General features: G+C 42.0%; 1 protein-coding gene across 2 annotated transcripts in view; it reads left to right on the top strand.

Annotated features, from left to right (window-relative positions):
- The first annotated feature begins 342 nt into the window (after positions 1 to 342).
- Positions 343 to 25344, top strand: part of sh3gl3a (SH3-domain GRB2-like 3a) — a 47350-nt gene continuing 22348 nt past the window's right edge. For both annotated transcript variants that reach the window (XM_050052856.1, XM_050052864.1), the window contains exon 1: positions 343 to 530. In XM_050052856.1, coding sequence (XP_049908813.1) covers positions 486 to 530 — 45 coding nt within the window. In that variant the 5' untranslated portion in view covers positions 343 to 485. The remainder of the gene's footprint in view (positions 531 to 25344) is intronic.

A 25344-nucleotide genomic window follows, 5' to 3' on the forward strand; every position in this document is an offset into this window, starting at 1 on the left:
GAGACACTGGAGTGGGGCTAAAGGGCTACATTTGGAGCTGTAGGTTGTCTACACATTTTAACTGAAGATAATATATTCAGATTTAACCCCTTTGTAATCACCAACATTTTGAGTGGCAACTCTAATTAATCACATTTTTTTCCTCTCAGGAACTGCAGCTCATTAAAATCAATTTATTTTGTGGTGTTATTACAAGTAACTAATCACATGTAACTAGTTAGCAATAAAAGAAATAAAAAGCTTCAATTTCAGTGTTCAACTTGTCACTTTTATTTTGAAGAGAATAAAAGTATTTCCGGTTCCGCCTGCCTCCGCTGTGTCAGCTTGACTCAGCTCAGGTCTTGCTGCAATCTTGAACGGTGGTGACTGATGAGTGCAGTGTTGTGGAGTCGCCTGGATCTTTCTTCTTCCTACATTTTCCTACTTTTACCCGGTGTCTTACGGAACATTTCGTCCAGAGGTGAAGCTTCACACGTCGGTCCAAGATGTCGGTGGCCGGGCTGAAGAAACAGTTCCACAAAGCCAGTCAGGTACGGAGACGTCTGTTATTGCTCCTTCATAACAACAATTGTTTGGATGTGAACCATGTTTGCTGCTAACGATGATGATGATGATGATGGTGGGCTTCAGGTGATTACAAAACAGTAAAAGTAGCCAACTTTAAAGTGTTACCTGTAACTGTTTTGGATTTAGGCGCCAAATTAGACACCGTTTCAAGCTAATCAGTGTAACGGTACTTTTTAATTCGGACAAGTTCGATCAGTGCGGAGACAACGTCACACCAAACCCCGTTGAAAAATCCGTAAATTAAATGTATTCTCGCCTACAAGCAAACACATATTCGTTATTTGAGGTATTTTTAGATCATATACGAAACAACAAAGCCCCGTGAATAATTCGGCATCATTATTGATGTTTTAAGTCTTTACCTCGAAACGCACTACTTCAATAAAATCTGAAATGTTAACGTAGACCTTGTTGCTGTTGTTCCCAAGCTAGTACCGTTACCGGTGACAAGAAAATGGAAATATCATAATATCAGATAGAGTTATTAGATAAGTGAAAATATTAATGACAAAAATTGGTTTATTGAATTTATATGTTTAAAAATCTAGCTACGGTATAAAAGTTAACATCACACATTTCCTGCTGGAGTTTGGCGTGACGTTATCTTGATAGGTGAGATAACAGAATGTCTGTCTGTACATATGACAGACCTTTGAAGGAAACCACACGTAGGCTGCTTCACTGTATGAAGGAGATATTACAGGGGTGAAGTCAGGTGATCTGAGGCTTCAGGTTCAAATGGGAAAAAGATGGTTTTACATCTTGGGCTCTTTAAAGAGAAGCAGCCAGTCACTGCACATGATATTGCATCACTACAAATGTGCTTTGCATGAAACAGTCATATTGATTGGTCTGAGATAACAGATTCAAAAATCACTGGACTTGCCAGGGAAGTCAAGCCATGTGGTATGTTGATGTCTTTCTGGTAATAAGAGGACTGTCGCTTAAATAGTAAGAGTATAGAGACAAAAATGCCGTCAAAATATTTTCCAAATACAGGTAACATTTTATGGGAAAGGGTTTTGAGTGAGCACTTAATGCATTTAGCTAAAATGGGTAATTTTTCTGAGGTGAAACCAGCATGTTTTGGGGCTGCCGGGTGCCATATGTGCCACTCTGTAATGTTACAGACATTTTTAGTATTGTTGTCACTTAAAAAGGTGATGTAGTGACAGTGGTGTAAGGTAGTTATGATGGGCCCCAATGCATCATGAAGCAAACACAGAGAGTTTAGGCATATATATATTTTACAACAGTGTGTTTTACTGCTGCTTTTATGTTAAATCCGCTCGTAGATGTGTCCAGCTTGTCAGTCATGAGAGATTTTGCAACTTAACTAGCTGCTGTAAATCACCTTGGCTCGTTACATGATTAAACACCTCAACATTAATATTACCCAGCAATCATCATTACATATCTGCATATGACAAAATAACAGAAGAAAATAGGAAATTGTTAGTTTAACTAAATAGTTTTTTAGTTAAATTATAGTTTATGCAGAATAAGCATATCATTTGTCATAGACTGATACTATTTTACAACAACAGAAAGACATGATGGAGATGGGTTTGTCTTTTTGAGGGAGCACATATAAAATGTTTGATTTAACGTGAGTTCTTCTTTGGATGCGGGCGTATTTCCAGGTGGCTATCGGGCCCCTCAACCCCACGGGCCCCAGTGCAACCTCACTGCCTGCACTGTCTATATTCACGCCCCTGTGTAGTGAGTCATTATTGGCTGCAATCGTCTGGAATTTGCCATCATTGTTACATGCATGCAAGCACACATGTTTGTCCATTGTAACCAGCATGGCACCAAGGAAACACACAAGAGCAGGGAAAGCGCTTTAGAAAAGGTTGAAGATATTTTTTAATGAGGTTACATTAATGATTAAATGATTGAACTGATAAATGAACTACCCATTTAAAAAACAAGCATGGCTCTCCCATGTTACCTGAACATGTCGGTGGAGTGAGGTCGGGGTTCTTGGTGTGTTTAAAGATCCACAGTTTGTAACATCATCTTTTCTTTATGGAAATATAGCAGAGATCCAGAGCAAGTTCTAAGAGTAACGCTTAAAGGGACAGTTCAGATTTTTTAAAATGGGGTTGTGTGATGTTTTTATTCATAGTCAGTGTTTTACCTACAGTAAGTATCTGTCAGTTCACCACCCCAGTTTGGAAAAAGGGCAGGGGGCTGGAATAGAGGCTAAGCAACATACTGCTGTTTATGTGGGTCAACAGCAAAATCTATTTTAACCACCTAAAAAAGTCCTACCTAAAACAATCCGCATTAGTTTAAGTGTGTGCTATATCTGCTGCTTCACCTGTCTGTCAGACTTCCTGTTTCCAGTGGTTAAGCTGTTAATAGCTTCAGTTCCACATCTGTGCACTTTTCAAAACCACCAGACTCCATTGAGAAAACAGTAATTTTGGTTCGCTGAACACAGGAGCTCCTGGTTTACCACTGCCTCGATAATTTAGTTAGTTTGTGGTATTGTGTGACTTTGGTGAATCCGAACCAGGGATTTTAAACGCCGAAGTCACACAATAACACACAAAAATATGACTGGTGGAGGCAGCGGTGGACCAGCAGCTCCTGTGTGCGGCAATGTTAAATCACTGTTTTCATCAATGGAGTCTGGCTTGTGATATTATGGCTTCAGTTCCCTGTCGGAAATCGCTGTCTGGCAGAAAGGTAAAGCAGTGAAAATACTCTCAGTATAGCTTATAGTTAAACTGATATCTTCTCTTGGTAATCTACCATAAAGTGTCCCAAATTACCTGACTTCACTCCAGCTATTAAAATTCTACTTAGCTTGTGCTCCGTCCTGATGTCACAGCATATGTCTTACTATCCAAGAGTCTGTCTTACTCACCTTCTTTAGCAATCATCACACAAGGATCTATCTCCTGGAAACCAGCAATATGTTTTAAATTTGTCATGCCTGCAAGTCACTGTGAGTTAAAGGCAGGTAGAGTGACATCACTGCGTCATCAGAGACATTGACCCAACAGGCCTCCTCATAATAACAGCTTCACACACTGAGGTTGTAGGTATTGTGCAATCTGGGCACGCATCCACTACTCTGCAATGCACTTTAATGTTACTCATAAAATTCCTTGGCCTGTTATTCCCACAGCCTCCTGCCACCAAAATACACCATGGTGGGCGGCTGTGAGTAACTGTGAACCAGCTCTAACATTTAGATAACATGTCACTGGGAACAAACGCCGGCTCTGGTGGATCATCTGTTTGTCTAAATGAGCAGTGGCTCTTGTCTAAAGCTTTGTTAAACCTGTGCCAGTGAAGTTAGAGAGCCAGAGATCCAGGTGGAGATGGATTGGATTAGACTGGGCTTTGGCATGTCTCACAGGCTTGTTGTCCATTTGTTGGGTGCTCTCTTATCATACATGTTGCCTGCTGATACATTTGACTTTAAGGCACAGAGGGTTCTGCTACTAGACTGGAAGTGTTGGGTTTTAGGTTGAGTATGGCTGTTTGGTTTTGTACGGCTGTGTCTGGGTTTCAGTTTCGGTATTTTCATATTTAAAAATCCTCTTTCTCTGTCTGACTGATGTCTAATCAGATGCACCTATGTGTGACATGTGTCGCAAGTAGATACACAATGCGAAGTGGTAATGGAAAGAGACAGCACGTAACCAGTGTGTTGCATTAGATCACTGGATGAAACAAATGAAAATATGACCAAACAGCTCCAAGGAGCCTTTTAGCCTCTTATGGTTTTACAGCTTGCAACCTTACTGTTTATTTTATAGCCTGATCGTAACTGAATTTTCAAGTCCAACAGTTTTATTATTCTCATAGCTTTTTTTAGTCTAATAAATAAACAAAATAACCTCACAAAAGGTCAAGATAGGAAATATTTTTAGAGCATCCCTGACTTGTTCAGGCCTGTAGCTGACCCCTGACCTCTTGTGAAGACAGAAGAGTTTCACTACTATTCAAGCTCCAGTGCTGCTCCTGTTGATGACATAAAAGTGACATTTTTAAAGGCCTTATTGTGAAACTAACTACTCATTACTGTGTTTATTACCCAACGTAGTTACCTTAAGAGGAAGCCATGTTAAGCTTTTATCTGTTTTGAAACATACTTACCTCAGAGCTGGTTTCAGTTAAATATTATATTTGGGGACTTTCAGTTTCTTTTTGTGCCTGAAGTTGAGTAACGCTGGCTCACTCACATACAGTGGTGTACAGGCCTGGACCTGTCAGATACATACATGACACCATTATCAGTCACCTAAACAATCCAGCTCCATATGTGTGACTGTAGACGTTGAGAAAGGTCGTGTAGTATCTACAGCTTCAACCACAGAAATACAGCACATGAAGCACAGTTATAAAAAGTCTGTCTTAAAAATTATTAAAGAGCGTTGTCAAGGAGGGGTGTAGCCTAAACACAACACAATATTATATTAATTAGAGAATCTGCCAAGAATATTTCTGACTGGTTAAGCATGCTGATCAATAGGTTAATGTTGATACTCTTCAGTTAACTGTGCACCACCTGGGACTCATGGGAGCTAGGGGTATGCCATGTCATATCCTTCATGATGATACTTCTATAATTTTTACTGTGATATGAAAAATTCATGTAGTGATACTCGCAATATTTCGACTTCTTGACACATTGATGTCATACTGTTACCCACGGCAACAACAAGCATTGCTGAAAGCGAAATTATCAGCGTCTCCACAGCTGTTCCAAAAAGAGGAGCAGCTTCAGTTGTGTGGAATAAACTGTGGTGTCCTGAATGTTTTATGAACAGCCCCGGACTTCTCAGACTCTTTTAGTGACTTACTGCTCAGAGGGAACTCATTCAGCGGCTCCTCTGGCACAGCATCTCTCCCTCTCCTTTCTTGCTGGTAGTCGGTGTCGTCAAGTGATTTTGTCATAAACCTTTGGTAATGTAAACCTACGTGACAATCGCAGCTTGACAAGAAACTCCATATATGTGACTGTGTGATAGTTGTGGTATCATAACAGCCTGTCACAGGTTACAGCGTGATGATTAGAGGGGAAATGGCAGAGCATAAAGGTCCAGGTGGAAAAAACACAACTCAGTCATTTAGGATTTTACTAAAAGAAGGAGATCACCTGTTGATTTATATATAGAGATCCCAGGGGACATTGTTTGTATTTAGGAGCTGTTTAAATGTGTAATTTGTGGTAGATTTTATTTTGTTGAACCATTAATATTGTAACAGAATCTGAATCTCACTCTGAGTTACTGTTGTTGTTCACAAACTAAAGAAATGAGAGATCATTTTTGTTTAGTTTTTACTGAATATTTGAAGCAAACTGTAAAACTACATCACTTATTCTGTTGCAATTCTGTTCTTAAATTAATAATGAAAATAAAAATACCGTGATATTATTTTAGCACCATGTCGCCCAGCCCTATGCAAACCCCTTTAGCATTGTTAACTATGTTAGTATCGTTAGTTGGGTTAGCAGTGTCAGCTAAATGCTAAAGGGGTTTTGTGGCCAAAATGAAGCTGCTTACTCACCTTTGCTACCTCGGGTGGGACTGAATGGTGCTTACCATGTTTCTGCAGCAACGCCATCCCACCACTGAGACAGTGTTACCAGTTTTAATCGCCCAGTGAGCGACACCGCTAGCCAGCTCCAATCTGCTCGAGGTGGTGTGCAGCACAGGGCGGCCCAAGCTGGCGTTAGCTAACCAGTGGAGTTCAGAGGATTGGTAGTGGCCTCTAGGCATGTTAAAGCAGCTAGTCGGCAGACAAGGGACGACATTTACATCACAAAACATTAAAATTTCACCACCTCTAAATTATTAGTGCTTTAAAAATATAGAAAGGCAAATTCGGAAAATGTAGGCCTCTTGTATTCCAAGTTATTATGTATTTTTTTTCCTAAAAATTAACTGGCTTGTTACCAGCTAACGGATGTCGGACTATTGAAATCAAAATTAATAGAAACTGACATCCCTTATATCAATTCTTTGGACAACGATAAAACCGATATAACAAACTCAGCCACAATACGATATAATGACTTTTTAGAACGATATCATTCATTGTCATCTTGAATCTAAATGAATACAACATCTATCGTTTATAAATTTTTTCAAAGGTATTCAGTGAGTGAGCTGTCGAGGTGTTTTACTAAAATATGACAAGATATACTGATGTATATGAAATAGAATAGGGACATCAGAGACAAAGGCATGTCTCAAATACAAGTCTGCTGACTGTGTCTTTGTGCTGTTTAAGGCAAATAAAGGGTATAATAAATAATTCCCTCAGACCCGACTTCATCTCATCTGTACTGGAAACTTCTTCCACTTGCCTCAGATTAGAGCTGCCATAATGTCTTATGTGACATTGAAATTCCCAGACCAAATACCATCAGTTATCTAACTAGATAGAGAGTGCTGACATTGGCGATGACCTTAGACCAGCATCTGGGTGAATCATAGATCAGGCCACACATTAGAGACTCATTGTGTAATTCAGAGTATCGCTCTGTTGTCCCCTCGCAGCAGAGGGGAAATCTCACGCTGGGCATCTGGGCTTAAGCAGGGGGAATATGAATGTCATTATCTTGTGAGGTTATTCCCATGTGCACAAGCTAAATGTCAACCTGCCACTTCCTGTCTGTGCTCCACATTGTTGTTGTGGCGTGTGATCCCCTGCACTCTTTGATCAGTGTAATTGTACATCGAAAGAGACATGCAGATACTATTTCACAGTCTGTTTCATGAGATAACATGAAGGTCACGTCTGTAACGTAGGAATGTTATCCACTGTCAGTTCTTTTTATTTATTGCTCATGTGGAAAAAGAAATGAAATACAGCCGTTTCCCCTCATGGGCAGTGAATTCACATGTAAATGTGTACAGTATCTTCTACCTGATTTTCCCCGGTACCTGTTTGACCTAGCCGTTCTGAGTCATGCTGTGATGAGCAGTCAAAGCAGAAGCTGTAAAACAATTCAGAGCTACTAACATTTACGTCACCTACAGTGGTTTCCTGCCACTGGAAACACAGTGAGAACGCTTCTGAAAAAGCAGCCAGGCTGTATCAATCAGACTTTTAAAGCCCCGGCAGAAAAACAAACAAAAGATCAGTTTCTAGAGCGAGGTGTATGTCAAAAATATTGTTTGGTGTTTCACCTGTTTCCTGAAGTGGAAATGTGTCGTGACCGGGGCTGAGAACAGATGTACGAGTCTCTGAACCAGCAACAGATAACAGGGAAGGAAAACAGTGTCACTTCCTGTTTATTTCAACCAAATCTGAATCTTTTTTTCACTATTGAACTGGTGACACATGCAAAAGACCCAGATATTAGCCGAGGGCTCAGCCTGTCCTGCATCTATCAATGACATGATAACAGCACTGTTGTTGTTTCTGATCTGCTGCTCAGTTTACTGTGCAAAGTCCACAGTACAGGTGAAACCCACAGGAGTTTTATGACTACCTCCCCTGACGTCTCATGCACAGAAATGTCAGGCAGTGTCATAGAAACCTGCAGTTACTCAATGTCTCTGCCGTCTACTGTGAATTCCTCTTCACCTGAGTGGGATACACTTGTAACCTTGAAATACATGTATTCACTTCAGTGGCAGGTCGGCCCTTCATTATTGAATAACTTTCTGAGTGTTTACATCTTCTGATAAATCCTACTACTACTTAAATCACATAATCAAAACCAGCAGCCTTGGAAGTTTGAATTCCATTTTATATTTTGAATTTCAAATTTAAGGCCTTGAAAGATAGATTTAGAGTTGGTTGGTCTTATATTGTCGTGGTTAAACAAGTGTTTATTCATGATGTAGCTTAATTTAGCTTCGTATTATGTCAGCTTGTTAACAGATTAACTAACGTTGGAAATTTGCACAATGTAAATAAGTGACAGGGTGCAGTGGTGGTCTGAAGCCCAGTCCAGACCAAAGATTCACGACGAGACGAAACTGTTTTAGAACGTTGCAGAGAAAAGTTGCAGCGGTGTGAACTGGCCGGTCTGAGCTCGACTCAAGCCGGCTGATGGTGTCACCTGCAACTCAGCTGGTCAAATCGCTGGTGGCTGGTTTCAACTGCCAATCAGCTTGTAGTGAAGTCCGCTGGTCAAGTCAAAATGACCGCAGATGGCATGTTTGTTGCTGTTGCAGGTGCTCCGTCCCCACCGAGCCCTCTGTTTCGACTATGCAAAGTTATTACCACTTTCTTTTTTCTTTTTCTTTTTTTTTTAAGATATTTTTTTTGGCCATTTTGCCTTTAATTGACAGGACAGGTAAGCGTGAAAGGGGGAGAGAGAGAGGGGGGATGACATGCAGCAAAGGGCCACAGGCTGGATTCGGACCCGGGCCGCTGCAGCAACAGCCTTATACATTGGGCGCCTGCTCTACCACTAAGCCACAGACGCCCCAAGTTATTACCACTTTTAATGAAAGATCTGTACTTCCTCCACCTTTGCAACTTTAAATCCTTTGTGGACAGCCACTACTTAAACTTGATCTCTCAACTGAAGAGCCGATCTCCATTCTTCATCACACATAGGACACAACAACAGTTGGCTTTTTTTTTTTTATATATATATATATATATGTATTTTTATATACTGTATTAATCCCCGAGGGGAGATTCAATTTTTCACTCTGTTGTCAATTACACATTTACACAATCACACAATTACACACAGGTCCGAACACACACATGCACAAACTGGACCTATACATGCACAAAGTGGAGAGATGTCAGAGTGAGCTGCCCATGACAGGCGCTCCGAGTAGTTGGGGGGTTTGGTGCCTTGCTCAGGGGCACCTTGGCAGTGCCCAGGAGGTGAACTGGCACCTCTCCAGCTACCAGTCCACGCTCCATATTTTGGTCCGGACGGGGACTTGAACAGGCGATCCTCCGGTTCCTAACCCAAGCCCCTATGGACTGAGCTACTGCCGCCCCCTTTATACATCAGTGGTGAGGAGAGGAGTCGAGCTGCTATAGGAGCAGAGAAAAAGAGTTGGTATGTACAAGCAGAGAGCAAGTGGGAGGAAAATGCATTTAATTCTGGGGGCGGCAAGGCTGGTAATAGGACAGTGGCGTGAAGTGCTGTGGGGCAGCGCATCCAGGAGTGCCAACATGCCGTCGCCGTGTGGAGCTGTACATAGAAAAATAGGGGCATATTTTTTTGATGCGCAGCATTCACTGCTGGTGTGTTTTGGGCTTTAGTCTTCTGAATTCTAAATCCATCTCATCATTGGACAGTTGCTTTTACAATCAAGAGGTAGTAGTGTGTTAAGAATAAATATAGCTTGGGAAAGACATTCAGACCTTTTCTGCTTTCACACCTAACACATCTGGCCAGCTGAAGTGCTGTGGAAAGATTTTTGGATTGTCTGTTTCAGAGAGTTACAAAAATACAAGAAGACTCAACCATCCTGAATTCTGCCATCACAAAGGCCAAAGAATACTGAAGCTTTCAGTCAAAGCCTTTTAAAACTAAGGTTAAAACCAAACTGTCTACTAGTGACACAGTCCAGGTTAATGTGCCAGGGTCCGAGCTGTTGTCACCAACGATCAAGGTGTGGAACTTGTGTGCTGTCAGGTGCGTTCATGCCTGGAGCATCAATTATCTTTTCTCTACACTGTACTTGGTTTACTGTAACCTACGTACAATAGGCATGCAGCCCATCACAGAAACAAAATTCCACTAAATAGAGATACAGCTGACACCTCTGTGAAAAGAATCTATCTATCTTTAATGGCGTAGTGATGGAGAGACTGAGTCACAGTTGCCTGGTGGTCTGGCAGGCAGCATTTCAGCTCATTAACATTTCAAGAGCTCATCATCATTGTGTGAGGCTCCACTGTGACGTGGTTTTGTCGGTGGTACAAGATGAGAGCCTTCCGCCTGAAAGCAGCTGATACATGATATATAGGAACAAGGTGTCCTCTCTGAGGATTCCCCAAAGGGTGAAATATGATAGCACTAAGTTTTCCACTGAGAGTTTTTCTAGTAGTTTGACCTTTACGTCAAAAACACTTAATTAAAAACTTTTATTTAAGAATATTTTCTTTTCTTCAAGGACATATATTAAATTTCTGTCATAATTGTATTTAATATTTAAGAAAATATATAGACAACTACCCAAGAAAGCATAACTTAAGATACGTCATGTCACACTGTGGTAGTGTTTGGTGAAAATCCTACTATTTATGCACCAAATTGCTATTTGACAACATTATGGAAATAGCAGCTGATGACTTCCTTACACTGAAAAAGCGTTTGTGGGAAATGTTTCAGAATCTTTTGTGGAAATGAGATTGCAGCTGGCATGAAATACAGATTGTGGCAGAGAATAATGGCATAAAAAGCAGTGGGAGAAGGTGGGTACAATCTTCAGACAACAGACCCAGACCTTTTTGTTTCTGGTTGAGGGTTCCTGATAGAAAAGTTTATGCCCTTTAGAAACATGCAGGGGAAATGAGCGGGGGCAGAAAGGATTATGGGTATGGGATGAGTTCCAATAGCAGTTTCCATTGTGGGTCCACTTCCAAGTTGGCAAAATACCTGAATCTGTTCAGCTTGAACTAATCTCCTGGTATATCTTTTAGTTTGTAGCTCATTTTTTATCAGCAGAGCTCTAACGTTGAGGTTAAAGGCCTCCCAGTTGAATCTGCAACTGTTGCTTTACTTGACATGAGATTCAACAATGTTCATTAAGAATTAACCAGAACTTTTGGCTGTTGGCAAGCTGATGTCTGTATACTGGATATTTAGTGTTTGTAAAAGTTTGCAGTTCATTAGAAGGAAGTGTTTTAAATCAAACAATCTAGATGACAGTATGATGTCAGTGTCAGTTGTCAGAATCTTTCAGCTTTAAGTGTTTCATATCAATTTACAAGGCATATTAACTTGATAGCTCTGAATCAGGACCTGCAGCAAATAGATTGTTGGGCCCAGTGGCAAGTATCTTTTGATGGGGGCCAGCGACAGACTTGATTTTGATGTTAACAATGCAGCTAAGTTACATTAAGATATGCTTTTTTTATGCGTAGAAATAAGCACTTGGTTTCATATGCATATGGAATATGATGCAGATTTGATGTGTATCCATGAGTGATAGAAATCTTAAAAAAACAAGATGGCATAGGCTAGCCAAAAAGCTAGAAGCAGCCCTGATACATAGGAAGAGGCGTAGCATGTTGCTGCGGACGATATGTGATGGTGAGATCTCATTCAGCCATCATTGAAGTGGTTAACATTAGTAACATGATTTGTTGGGAGTTTTGACTCCTCTTAGTTAATGTAAAGTAATGTATCGTCAGCTAGCTCACTGTAGATGCAAACGTTGGCTGCTGACTCGTTAGCTAGTGTTAATTGTAACGTTATCGTTAAAACCAAACGGCCAAACTGGTAATTGGTAAGAAAAATAATCTTATCTTATATATAACAAGTTTGTTTTGCTCTTACTCCCTCTTGACTTTAGTCGTTTGTTTACCTTCCTCATTCTCTTCTTGTGCGCTGAGCTGAACTGTCAGTCAGAGTGATATTATTAACCGACGGGCTCCACTGTCTCTGATGCCTATTCAGCATGTTGTATTGGCAGAAAAAAAGGCCAGCTAGCACCGACAAGGGCCAACAGTGCAGGACACACCGTGGCGACGAGGGCCCTGGATGCTCACAGACAGCCCAACATTGACTGACCGCTGACCATCGGCTTGGTGTGTCAGGGTCTTAAACCCAGCGTACTCACCCAGATGTGCTCTCAGGTATTGAAACTAGGCACAGATGGATTTAACACGAATCTATACTCTGTAGTCTCTGTAGTACTGATGTAATTTGGTCAGTACCCTTGAAAGTACCTTCTTGGATACCCAACCCTAGTGCGCCGTGTGTGCGTTCAGTCAGTTACGTTGTCATTTCCGTTCTTTGTTATGTTAGCAGGGTGTTTTTCTGTCCTCTCTAGGCTACTGTAGTTAAGAAAACATCTTAAAAATACTTTTAAAACAAACAAAAAAAAACGCAGTGCTCAGGTTGAGTGGGGGGGTCAACTGAAGCCAGGCTGGCTGCTTGGTTTGCAACACAGTGGTGGAAACCCTGATTATGTGTTAAAAAAAATCAATACCAGCCAATATGCTGTTAATAGATTTTTAAACTCTCAAGTACTGATATTGTTGTCCTTGTAAATCAAGTATCAGTCACTGGAGACACTCAACAACATATCAATGGTGTAAAAAGCCGACTGTTCCTCTTTTAAAGTGGCAGTTTTTCCAGGTAAAATATCAACAGAGAAACTTTGTATGAAAAATATCAACATGAAATATGTATGGTGGCATGCTTGCTTGTTTACCAGCTGTCATTATAATTCCACTCTCACCATGTGTCCTGAGTGAAGGAATAATAATTACATTACGTCTGACCAGGGCTTGTTAGCTAACGACGCCACTGATGGTAACAGACAACTGTGTCCCTGCTCTGGACAGGCCTCTAATGAGGCAATTACCTGCATGGTAGGTTTAACCCACGCATGACAAAGGAGGATTAATCCAATAATGTCATGGCACGAGAGAGATGGAGTTTTTTTTCTCTCTCTAAGAAAAGATTAATTAATTTTCTTGCAAATCTTCTCATTGTTTTCAGTAAACAGCCTCGTTACCTCACTTCCAGCTTCAGCGTCAGGAGATGATTCTCCGGCAACAGCGACTGACGGCAGCTCAGATTCCCTGAAACAGAGCTGCGGTGTTGATTTTGTAGGCTGGGGTTAGATACATCTGCCTGACTGGCTTAAAGGGAAACACAAACAATACAGAGTCTGCTAGACTGCCTGCTGCCTCTTCCTTCCTGCACGCACTGAAACCTGAACATATGAAGAAAGTTCCGCCCACAGGTCAACAACCCTCAACACACACACACACACGCGACAGACTGAAAGCTGTGGTTCCATATACACCCAGCGAAGTACACACACTCACACTGACAATGCTGTTGGGTAGATAACTGTGTGTGTACAGTCAAGGCAGAATGAAAGGCTCTTTTCACTGTGTTATCAAGCCAAGGACATCTCAAGCTATTCAACTTACAGACCAGAAGATAGACACGCATGAGACACTACAGGCTTTGTACCCACAACACACACGTGTGGGAGGGAAACGTCTCGCTTTAGTTTGTTCATTGTTGAATCGTATAGTTGAATACCTGTATATGCTGAAATACTATTGGTGTGAATCTTCAGCCTCTATCTGACATAAAACTGAACATGACAAACTTTTCATCTGTCAGCTCGGGCACTCATGAAGCCCTTTGATGAACCCTGAGTGGTTCTGATCCCTGAAACCTGCTTTGACCACACAGCACTGTGTGTTATTGAGCCTGGTGTACAATGAGCTGTAGGCCTTTCATTGACCCTATCAAATCAATGAGGAGCAGCTATCTTTAGTGAGGGTTTGTTGAGTTTATTAGACACACACACATACACACAGCTGAAACCTCTGTAACAGAAGATTACTTTAAAGGGAATTAATAGCAGCTTTGGTATGTAGTCCTGCTTTGTGTAATCTTAACAGTGTTTCCTCCACCACTGCCTTGATAGGGCAGCCCAGGCCTCCCAGGGGGAGGATTGCTCAGCCTTGCTTGCAATTTTTGGAGTGAAGTTGCAGAGAAAAAAATCCCCTGGGGTCTATAAAACATTTTCCCCATAGACATTATAAAATAGACGTCTGTAAAACTGTTGACAGGACAGCTGGAACTGCAAACAGCAATTATGACTCTTTGTATTATGAATTTTTGGTTAATTTAGGTTTTAAAATTTCCCTCGAGCCAACAAAAAGCAACCTAAAATCTGTGATGTCATCACAATACAAGTGTATGGGTTGAACAGAAACTCACAGGCGGGACCAGCAGGAGAAGATATTCGGTGGATGCATACCATGGGATTAAACCCAGAAGCTAGAAAGTCTTGGCATTTGCGCAGGGATTGAGAGGCAATAAAGAGTTTGCCATCTTGGTTCAGACTTCATTACCTTCACAAGTATGGGCACAACGCCAGCTAGCAGCAGACTGGTGAGTGATATTTAAGTGATATTTTAGGAGATCAGCTGATGTCCCGTACGGGAAACACTACTGCAAAACTAGATGGTCAGTTTCACAGCGCTGCGACCACAGCACAGGAGTGGTCTAGGAGCAGCAGAGTAGCGTGCCCCTAGATGATACCAATTCACAGCAGAGACTTACGGCATAGTTTTTTTAGTACATGACTATTTTGGCACAGACATTTACCCGCCAGTGTGGCAGATAGCCTTTCAAGATTTACTCACCAAATGGAAAACCTACCTATATTTGGCCCTGCTTTTGCTCCAGGCAAATAACTTTCATTGGACTGAATAGGCGTCATCTTGGGGTTGACTGTTACTCGGGTTGATGACAATGCATTACATTAGGTGCAATAAAAGCAAGATCCCAAAAACCAAAGATTGACAAACGTCAGCCAATGTCCAAAAGTCTAAAATAATGCCTAGTGTCTTGTTTGGAGGATTTTCACCCATTCTTCCTGCAAAAGGCTACTAGTTCTTTTTAACTTCATCAGTCAACAGGTATTGTTTCAAAAAAGCATCAGGCTTGTTTCGATATTCCTTTGCAAACTTCCGACACTGAATTTTGTGGTGAGGACGGAGGAAGAAAATGGTAGAAACCTCAGGAAGAGCAACTGCAATAGATGTCGTACAGAACAGATCAACCATGAGGACTAGTTGACAAATTAAAACAAAACTTTGTGTCCATGTTTGTAGGTATGACTTTCCCCAGTTAGAGGAGCACCACAGATACAACACCAGCTCTCAGTTTTCTCTCAACTACTGCCAAAGGAAACGCCCACTCAGAGACTTGAACAGGGTCTACAAATGTGTCCAGAAAGTTAAAAGTTGAAACATAGAAAGTTATGCACAATAGCTGCAGTATCATTATCGTTAATATGTCTATACGTAAAAAGTGAGGAGGAATAAAATTTCAGTTCAAGAAACTACTTTACAAACCCTCTGTGGTGCTGTTACAAAATACCATAATTTATTTGCTTGTACACGATCTCAGCTGGATGGCTCCTGTTTCCAACTCATTCCACACGCCACTGAACAAACACACTCCTCCTCCAAACAGCAGGAAGGTCGTAGCTCAGTCCAGTCGAAGCTACTTGTTGTCAAACATGTCTGTCAATATTTTTGTGCATGGAGAACTCAATTTCCTGGACTCCAAAGGGTGTGTACTGTTTTCGTATCCACTGCACACACCTCTCTCTGACTGCATTAGTAGAGTTAATACTGCTGTGTCCCCTCCTCTTTGCCTCTGCAGTACAGCTCCTCTGGGACGCACAGCAAAACAATATGACTCTGTTAACACACACAAACCCGCCACAACAATTCCTGCGTACGTGAGTGAAGGCCGGTGATTCACCTCCTCGAGAGACTCCACATTGTTTAGGAGGGAAGCTGCTGTGTGGTTTGACTTCATGTCACTTTCCCTCCTATCAATAGCACATCTCAGCTGAGGGGAAAGTGTGATCTGTGACAGACTGACAGTGAGTCACTGAGCCCCAGAGCATCGCAGAGCATCGCAGTTTTGTTTTTCACTTTCTTATGACCTTCTGCATTCTTTCGCCCTGTCCGTACCCTGCAGGCAAACAGTCCAGCAAACCTGGAATGCCTCATAACTTGTCCAGACTCATTTCCCACAAGATCCTCCATGCTGAGAGGCTGACAGGAAGGAGTCTGGGCTGAACATTATCTCTGCGTTGCATTAATTAGTGTGAACCAATATTAACACCCTGCAAAATTGGAATAATTGAATTAACCTTTGCTGTCCATAAATCCAACCTTTCTTATTAGCCTTGTAATCATAAGTCAAATCTTTTCCAAGAGGTTAAGACGGTTTCACCTCTTCAGTGCAGCTTTAATGAGTTTTTCATTTAAAAAAATGACTTAATCTCAATATTAGTGAGATTAAAGTTAGATTGATGGTGAATTAAATTTCTTTTTTAGTTTAATTAATAGTTCATTTTCATGCTTCAGCCAACTCAGAACTGAATACGAAGTTTTCTATCAATGTATGCAGGGTCCGAAATCAACACTGCCAAGCACCAATTGTGGGTTTTTTGGGGTTTTTTTGGCAAGTACATCTCAGAACACTTTCTGCCACGCTAGCAGGTGAATATACCATCGTCACATTATAAGAAAATGAGTCTTTACCACATTTGGTGTATTTATGGTTGCGCTGTTTCTGTCCTCTGCGGTCTGTTGATGTCAGAGACCAGTATGACACTCACACAGCACAGGGGCTTCATGGTGCATTCATGTGCACCTTGTACCTCTAAAAACTACATTGCTTTGTATGGCAAAGTGCATGGACATGGACAAGGACTATGGTGCAATTAGGTGCACCTTGTAAACTCTGTAATCTATACTGGAATGGTCAAGAAGGTTATTTAAAATGGGAGAGTTTCTATTTTCCTCTTGCTTTCCTTTATTTGAAATAGATCTGTGCAGCAGTCCGATCTATTATTGAGCTTTTAGACAGAGACCTGTTACCTGTCCACTTTGTGCTTTGTGGCACATAAGTCCTTCACAGAGTGCTTCCACTTTTCCCGGTCAGCTGCTGCAGTCCTCACTTCAGACCATGATCCCGCTTCTTGACGTTCTTTCTCAACTGTACGCCTCCATGTGGTCTTTGGTCTTCCTTTTCTTCTTTTTCCTTCTGGTGCCCAAGTCATTACTATGTTGCAGTCGTTGTTTTTGTCCCGTCTTAGTATGTATCCCATCATTTTCCATCTACAAAGCTTCACTTCCTGGCTCAGCGGAATATGGAGTATTCTTCGTAGGCACCTATTGTGGAACTCATCAACTGCTTTGTTGTCTCCCTTATTCATTTTCCAAGTTTTTTTTAGACAGAAAGTGCATAGATGTAGGTGTGTGGAAATCATTTCTACCAGTTTGCCACTTCTGCAAAATGACGGGGGGCCAGTTGCAGCAGTGATTTGAGGACACTAAAGCTGCCATGCAGGGGTGCCCAAAGTCTCTGTCCTTGCCGCAGCACTCGCAGGATCCGTTCCAACCTGCAGCCCGCTGCTGCATGGTGTCCCCCCTCCACACACACACACACACCAACTATCGTCTTATCAATTAAAGACAAAAAAGCCCTAAAAAATATCTTACAAAAAAAAGCTGCCATGCAAACAAGTTGCTATCAGTTCTTGTTCTGGCTCTCGACTTGACATGCCTTTGAAAATCGACCCCTTTTTATTCGCCTAGCTCTCAACGATACTTGCACGATACATGATTACAGTTTTGCCCACATCCTCTAACGCCACTCAGCGAAACTCTTTTTTCCAGGATGATTGAAAGGCTTGCTTGTGCTGTAGCTCATAACTTTGTCTTTACCCACTGCCATACTCTTGTGAGAGTACCCAACTGGTTCTGCACATGTGCAACTCTAAACAAAGACGAAAAGGAATATGGCTCACTACTTTGCTACTTCTGTCATCAGCTCTGGAAAAATGTGTGTATTTCTTTTTTTACCTCTTCCCCAATCCAGCAAGTGAGTTACTAGATGTACTAGCTCAGCGTGGTGTTTTACTGGCTATCAGACAATCCTTTTTATTGAGCCCTGATGTGGGAAAGGCTCTTCTCAAAGTATCTGAGCAGCAGCAGCAAAGATTTTTCAGCAGGAGCTGATAATTGCTTTGTGCTTAATAAGTAACAGGGCTGGAGCACATTAACCCTTGAAAATTGAGCAATTGCCATCCAACACGAAAATCTATGTAGTGAATATTTTCCCTGATTGCTAGCAAAGTCCTTCCTACCTGAGGTGAAGCTCAGAAAACATTCTGTCCAGCCTGAGATGAACATTTTGCCAAATAGGAACAGTATATTAATAACAACAAACATACAAACTTGCAAAGTTTTTCTCATCTGAAATGAAGCTCACACAGCGTACTATACCTCAGTTAAGCACTCAGTGATAATCTAATAGTGTCCCTATCCAAGGAAAATATTCCTCACTGAATGTTGGGACATATGGAAAGTGTCAAAGGTAAAACAGCCGTGTTGGAGCATGACTAAAGCAGCTGATAAAGCACAGCTAATGCAAGCTTTGACATCATGTGTTCTTCCTGAACTAAACCCATGCTTCATACTGCATTGTTTCAGCATCAACATTACAATGCAGGCAATAGCTACACTGCAAAATATACAATGTGATGAGGGAAACTAGGTCACCGTGGTGCACTGTGTAAATCATTTTACTGCTGTGTAAAAACTTAAGCTTGGTATGGTGATGAACCCAAGAATCTGTAGGCTCTGCTGATCCTTCAGCATGCAGCAATTCTACTTCAGCAGCTTCAATTCATTTTTATCTTTTATTGAACTTACTACCTGGATACACTGTAGTAATAAGGATTAATTAGTAATGTTTGATGAATTCAATCATTGCCAAATTGAAGATCGTCTTCTATTCATTCTCATAAGTTCAAGCTCATCTTTTAATGTGAGCGTTTGCTTGATGATTCTCCTGTGAGTGTTAAATAAGTGGTAATTTGAATAGTGTTTGGCCTGATAGGACTCCCCTCTCTGCTGCATCCTGTTAGAATTGGCTCACACAGTGTTACACAGGTTGCATAACTAACTTGTGCTGCAGCTACAGAAGCTGTTGTGCACCCTGAGGTGGCAATTTGGGACCACAACATAGTTGTCTGCTCTCTCCAGAGCTTTCTTTAGTGCCAGCTGAGAGATGAAACACGCATTGATTTTCTTTTCCTAAAAGGGTAATAGACTCTGGGTCGGGTGATTTGATGATATGTTGTAAAATGATATTTGTCACAGGTCTGAGATTGTGCAACGCTGTTAATACCAAGGTGACTATCCCTTTGGTATCTCAGGCAAATCTGTGAGCAGGACGGCTTTGTTGCAATGTTGTATTTACCGGATTATTCACCAGGTGATGATTATTCATCAGTGTGATGAAATACTTTGATCTGTCAGGGATTAGAGGATTGTATTACATGTTATCTAGTTGCATCGTGGTGGCAGTTTAGTCCGAGTGTTTGGCTAAGATTCTTGGTGATTCCTCAACTTGATCCCTCGTACTTTCCTTCGGTTCAGATTGGTTGTTGATGTTGCTGATCAGGACCACCATTCATTAAACAGGCAGCCAGCAGAGAGAGTGATTAACAGTGGTGTGGCGGTAGTTTCTGACCTCTGCTGGAGCAGAGCCTGGAGCTGGAGCAGAGTTGGACTGAACTGATTACGCTCCAAACTGCAGTCGGGAAAATTGATAGTGGTGGTGGCTCCATGTTTCGACCGGTTGAGCATGATTTAGTGTGGTAGCAAAAGACCCAGTATAAACACGAATCTTTTATATAGTGTAATGTAGAATGTATTTACAGTATAAAATGCACTGCACTGCTTAACTTGAGATTCAGCTGTGTTCTCTGTGGTTTCTCAGAATGCTACTGTGAGGCAGGAAATCAGCTCAGTGTTGTGAAGAATCCATGGACATTTGTTGAGCTGTAAATTTGGCCTCCATTGTCTGTAAACTGGCTCGCAAATGGATGTTTAAAATCCTGAAGTTGCTCAAGTTAATTTTGTCCTGTGCATGTCAGGTATGTTTTGAAGCAAAGTGACAATGAAGGCATAAGATGTTGATGGAGTGCCAGCTGACTGCTGTCAAAATCAGGTTTTCGTCTTCCATTTTGATTTGTGATTTTCTGTGAATAAGGAACTGTGCTTATTCATTTATATCATTTGGTAAACCTCAGTGAAACCTGCCGTGTCTGGATATGGTTAATAGTGTTGTAGTGTTATTGTTACTTACAGAAATGACAGCCAATTTTTTGTGTAATAAATGACGAAGCCACAAAAGCTCTGAGTAAGGTAAGGAAACTCAAAGGGAAATCCTCCATACTACTATGTTCCATTGTTTGGCTGCTGGGTCATCATGAGCCCCTTTTACACTGCCTGTTCAAGGTGCACTACCTGCCGCCTTGCCATTCAGTACATCACAGTGGTTTCCAACTGGTGGGTCACGGTCACAAAGTAGGTCGCTGGTCCATTCTGAATGGCCCGCATGTGACTTGCAAACATGTCAAGTTTGTAAAAAGCACACTTCATTGTACAGTACAGTAAATTTCAGGCATAGAGCTTTTATTTTGAAGTGCTGTTTCCTGCTATAGAGTGAGTGACTAACGGACAGCTACTTAACAGAGGCAGCAAACTAGCTTGACGACATGGCCAAACACAAATATGATACTGAATGTATTAAACTGTGTGGACCTTGAACTAATTATGAAGGAGAAATCTGGACCCCGTGGCTGGACCAGTGTGGAACCACTGGTATAGAAGGTACGATCTTGGTATTTGGGGACAGAGTTGTCTCGCCTTTAAGCCGCCAGGGGAGGTAGTAATGGGACAGTAACAGGTATAAACAGGATATCGGACAGGATGGGACCATGGGCAGGACATGTGTGACATTTGATGATGAGTTATGTATGTGACCCACTGCGGGACATTTAAAATGTAGCTGCTAGCAGTTAGTGGCTAACTCAAAGAAGATGACCAACAGCCGGGAAAGCACTGAGATTCGGGAGCTCTTTAACCTTCGAACAGAGGACCAGATCAGCCGCCATATAACAGGGACGGTAAATGGTTGTTATTGCCATGTTATATGTTATTTGTCACACTAGCGGCTGATGTTGTGTCAAACACATGGATGCATAAAGAGAACGTCAGGCCCGTCATGCCTCTTTTGGTTCATGCCAGCATGCCAGGATACTATTTAAGTCACACACTGGAGCGGCACGATGCTGCTGTTGTTTAGTTTGGTGTAAAAATGCAAAGGAGGCATAAAGAAGGGACTTTGTAGTGACTCTGTTAGACTCTATTAGAAATGAACAGAGATGTAATTTTCTGTATCTGACATCTGTTAAGCCCCAAAAATTACCTGTCTCTGTGTTTGAATAGAAGACTGGAAGTGGACGTTGTTTATACCAGGGGTCACATTAAATCAGGACTATGTTGTATTTTCTACCTAATATTCTTTGGCAATGACATTGTTGTGCCTTAAAAGTATCAAATTGATTTAAAAGTGGCATATATTTAGTCATGAAATATATTTCCACATCTTCATACTGTACTTTAATCTCTCTGTTTCTCTGGTAGTCGGGATCTGTGCGCTTTCAGCACGCTGCCTGATGTGCGTCGACTTGGTTGGGCAACTACAGAACATAGCGATCACTTTTCAGTAATTTGTAGTAAATAAAATAACTAGCTTGCAAAATCAAGTCCTATATTGCAAACAGAATAGGAGTTTTTATCTTGTGGCCATCTACAATTATGCGAATCAGTTTCTGGAATCATGGCTTTTTCTCCTCTGAATAATAACGAACAATTTCAGTTAGAATACATCTGTTTCCATCACATTTTTAGTGCCCTTCCAAATAACATATTCACATTCAGCTACATCCCCAGTGTGTATGTGCATGTGTGTGTGTGCGCTGTTCAAAGGAAGGAACACGCAGAGTGTGTGCGTCCCCTCTGCTCCTGCAGGCCCGTCTGTAAGGTCTGTGTTCAGAGTGCAGGAAGAGGGAACACACAGATCCAACAACACAGTCACACAATCAAAGAAGTGACTGTAAATGAATGAGCAGTGCCGGCTGCTTCTTTGATGTCTGATTTGAAAGGAAGAACTAGCATCCTGTCAGTGACGATCGCAGCTCGCTGTAGAGTCCCTTCCAATCAAAGCACCTGTTGGTCTTAACAGTTTTACTTTCTGCCTGTTGAGCCTTGTGTTCACTCTCTGTTTATGGACATGGTTTGACTCCAGCTCTGTAATAAACACACTCAGACAGAGAGATAATGGGTGTTTTCCAAATATGTTGAAGTACTTATTTAGCTGTTCAGTGAAAACATGATCTTACATTTGTAACAGTAACTGACTTGATGGATCAGACTGTAAAGATGTACAGTGGTACTTTCCTTTTCATTTCACTGAGCACGCTGCCCCCTCCACTGTCCTAGAAAGGCTCTGGCAGCCAGATCGGGCTCATTTCTCCACTCTGAGTCTGCTAATTTTACCCAGGCTCTGACCCACTTGGTGCCTACAACCCTCCTACTGCTGGCAGCTCTTGCAGTGGAGCTGTGGACACACACGTATTCACACCACCTGTAATGGAATGGGGGCAGTAGGGCTCTCTGTTTAGATTTGCCAGGTTGGCTGAATAAAGACCTGTGCTGGCAGGCTCACACTGGCAATTTGGCAACTCTGGTAAATGCCAGATGGACCGGCCCACCATGTGGGCTACAATGGCACCACCAGAACACAGTGCTGGTAAAGCACATCTGATTAGGGGTTACATCATCCCCATCTTACCAAAAGGCTACTTAAAAGTAGGAGTGAGGGGAATAAATCCATACGGCATAGTATTGCAATATTTTGCGTGGTGATATTATATCGATACACAAACGCTAAGTATCGATCTTTTATGATATACATTATTCATTTTTGCAAATACACACAACTTTTGGTACTAGAATAATAAAATCGGTTGCTTTTTCGGTCGGCTACATGGTGCTGAGGCGGGCTCCCGGCTCAGTTGGAGTTGGAGCGTTAGCGTGGCAGCCGAGTAGTGCTAACGCTAACAGGAAAGCAGGGAAATAGCTAAACACAGCAGAGACCGAGAGTGAGTGAAAGACTTCGCTAACTGCTAAACTAAGCCAAACTAAGTTGGCTGTTTAGGTTTTATTTCCTCGCCGCTGTGGTGAGTGAATCTGCCTGCAGTGAAAGCAGGGCTAACCGGTGCTTCCTCCTCATGCTCCACTTCACTCAGCTGCCAGCACAGCCAGTTAGCCTCCGCTAGCCTCCCAACTAGCAGCTCTCCGTTTGGATCCAACCGGAGCACCGAGCCCTGGTTTGTTATTCAGGTTAATGTGGGAAGAAGCAGCGGGTATATCGGGCAGCTGAGTGAAGCTGAGTGAAGTGGAGCCTGCGGAAGAAACACCGGGACCGTCTGGATGTGATAGTCCGTGGAGATGCTGCGGTGCTCGGCGACACAGACGAGGCGAGTGGGGGGGATGGGGGGTGTTGGAGAGCAGAGGTAGAGGGAGGAGTGGCTCATGACACACTTTGTTTTGGTCTACAGGCAGTGCACAACAGCAAACCTAGCGGTGAAAGGATTTCGCTTTTTGCCCCTTTAAGGTGTGCTACATTAAATGATTAAAGCCTCAGTGTGTAAAAATGGTGAGTAACAGTAACATCAGCGGTCAAATTCTAGATTGCAGCGCTCACTCACGCTCACTCACTCACCCTTCCCATTGGGTAAGTGAGGGTGGCCTCGTAGGACAAAAAGCCTTACGCAGACAGCAGAGTTTTTCGACTTTTTCAGCAGTATCTAGCAACGAGGTGAATATTTATTTAGGAATCTAAACCATGTTACGATATGTTATAGCTTACCAGTGAGATACAGGTTATCTGTGAGATATAGGTGTTATATAGTGTGACAAGTGTTTAGGAGTGTTTTATTTCTAATTGTTTTGGTAACACGAGCAAACATTAGCACAGTAATGCTAAAATAACACGTTTTATGTGATAGTCACGGCACAGTGCGGCAAATATAGGTTGGTACGATTATAATATATGCGTTTCCAGAGTGCTCTTCCACAGGACACAGGGAGATGAGGAAGAGGGAGAGGGAGAGGAGGAAGACCAGGGAGAGAAAGGGGGTGAGGGGGTAACGTTAGAGGTGGTGCAGGAACGGCCAGGCGAAGAGGTGTGTCTCAGCTACCCAGAGGGAAGAGGAGGAGGAGAGGGTGGCAGCCTTTGCAGCATCGTGAGAGGAATCAACAGATTAGGCTGTAGGCTAGGCTAACCATTTAGCTGTAGCTCTGGGATAACGTTAGCCAAGACTAGGATAACGTTAGCATGTAAACGTAGCCGTCACTTGAACTTAGACGAGAGGGAAAAGTAGTTGCAAACATGAAGCCAAAATGATTTTAAAATATCAGATTGAATTACCTGTCTAGCAGAAAGCAGGCAACCTCCGCATCCCTTGTGAAATCCTTCTCCTTCAGGAGTTCTTTCCACCTGGAGTAAGCAATGCTGATATTCACTCGCGTTTTGTCCCGTCCTCGCTTATCTGATATTTTTCTTTTATTTGGTGCCGTGGCTTCCCTCTTACGGGGCAAAACATATGTGTGCTCCTCCATTGAAAGTGCGACAGAATCATAAAAGTACAAAGCAGGTTCACGCAGAAGCGCCCCGGATTGATCTTCACCTTAACCGTCTCCAGTGACGCCAAGTTCTAGGTAAACGCGAAAGGCGAAGCGCGTATATCCCTTTCGGCCACTGTATTCAAATAAGGCGACGCAAGAAGGCAGCCTCCAGCAGACCGCGCCCTGCCTGTGTATACATACGTATATCCCTTTCGGCCACTGTATTCAAATAAGGCGACGCAAGAAGGCAGCCTCCAGCAGACCGCGCCCTGCCTGTGTATACATAGAGAAATCATTCTAAGCCTATGAGAAAGCTTCCGTTTGTATGTGAATTGCATTACACTTTAGTAAATATATATTTATGAAAGCAATAGTTGATATTTGCTAATAAACAACCACGTAAATTACACATTGTAACTTTAAAGTCGATGAACAGACTGAAAACTTTATCTTATGATGTAAAACTGATAGTGACAAAGTTTTCCTTTGGGGAAATAATTTGCAGTTGCAAAAAGGTAATAAATCACAATATATTGCAATAAT

Source organism: Epinephelus moara, chromosome 1, assembly GCF_006386435.1.
Source record: "Epinephelus moara isolate mb chromosome 1, YSFRI_EMoa_1.0, whole genome shotgun sequence".
Lineage (NCBI taxonomy): Eukaryota > Metazoa > Chordata > Actinopteri > Perciformes > Serranidae > Epinephelus > Epinephelus moara.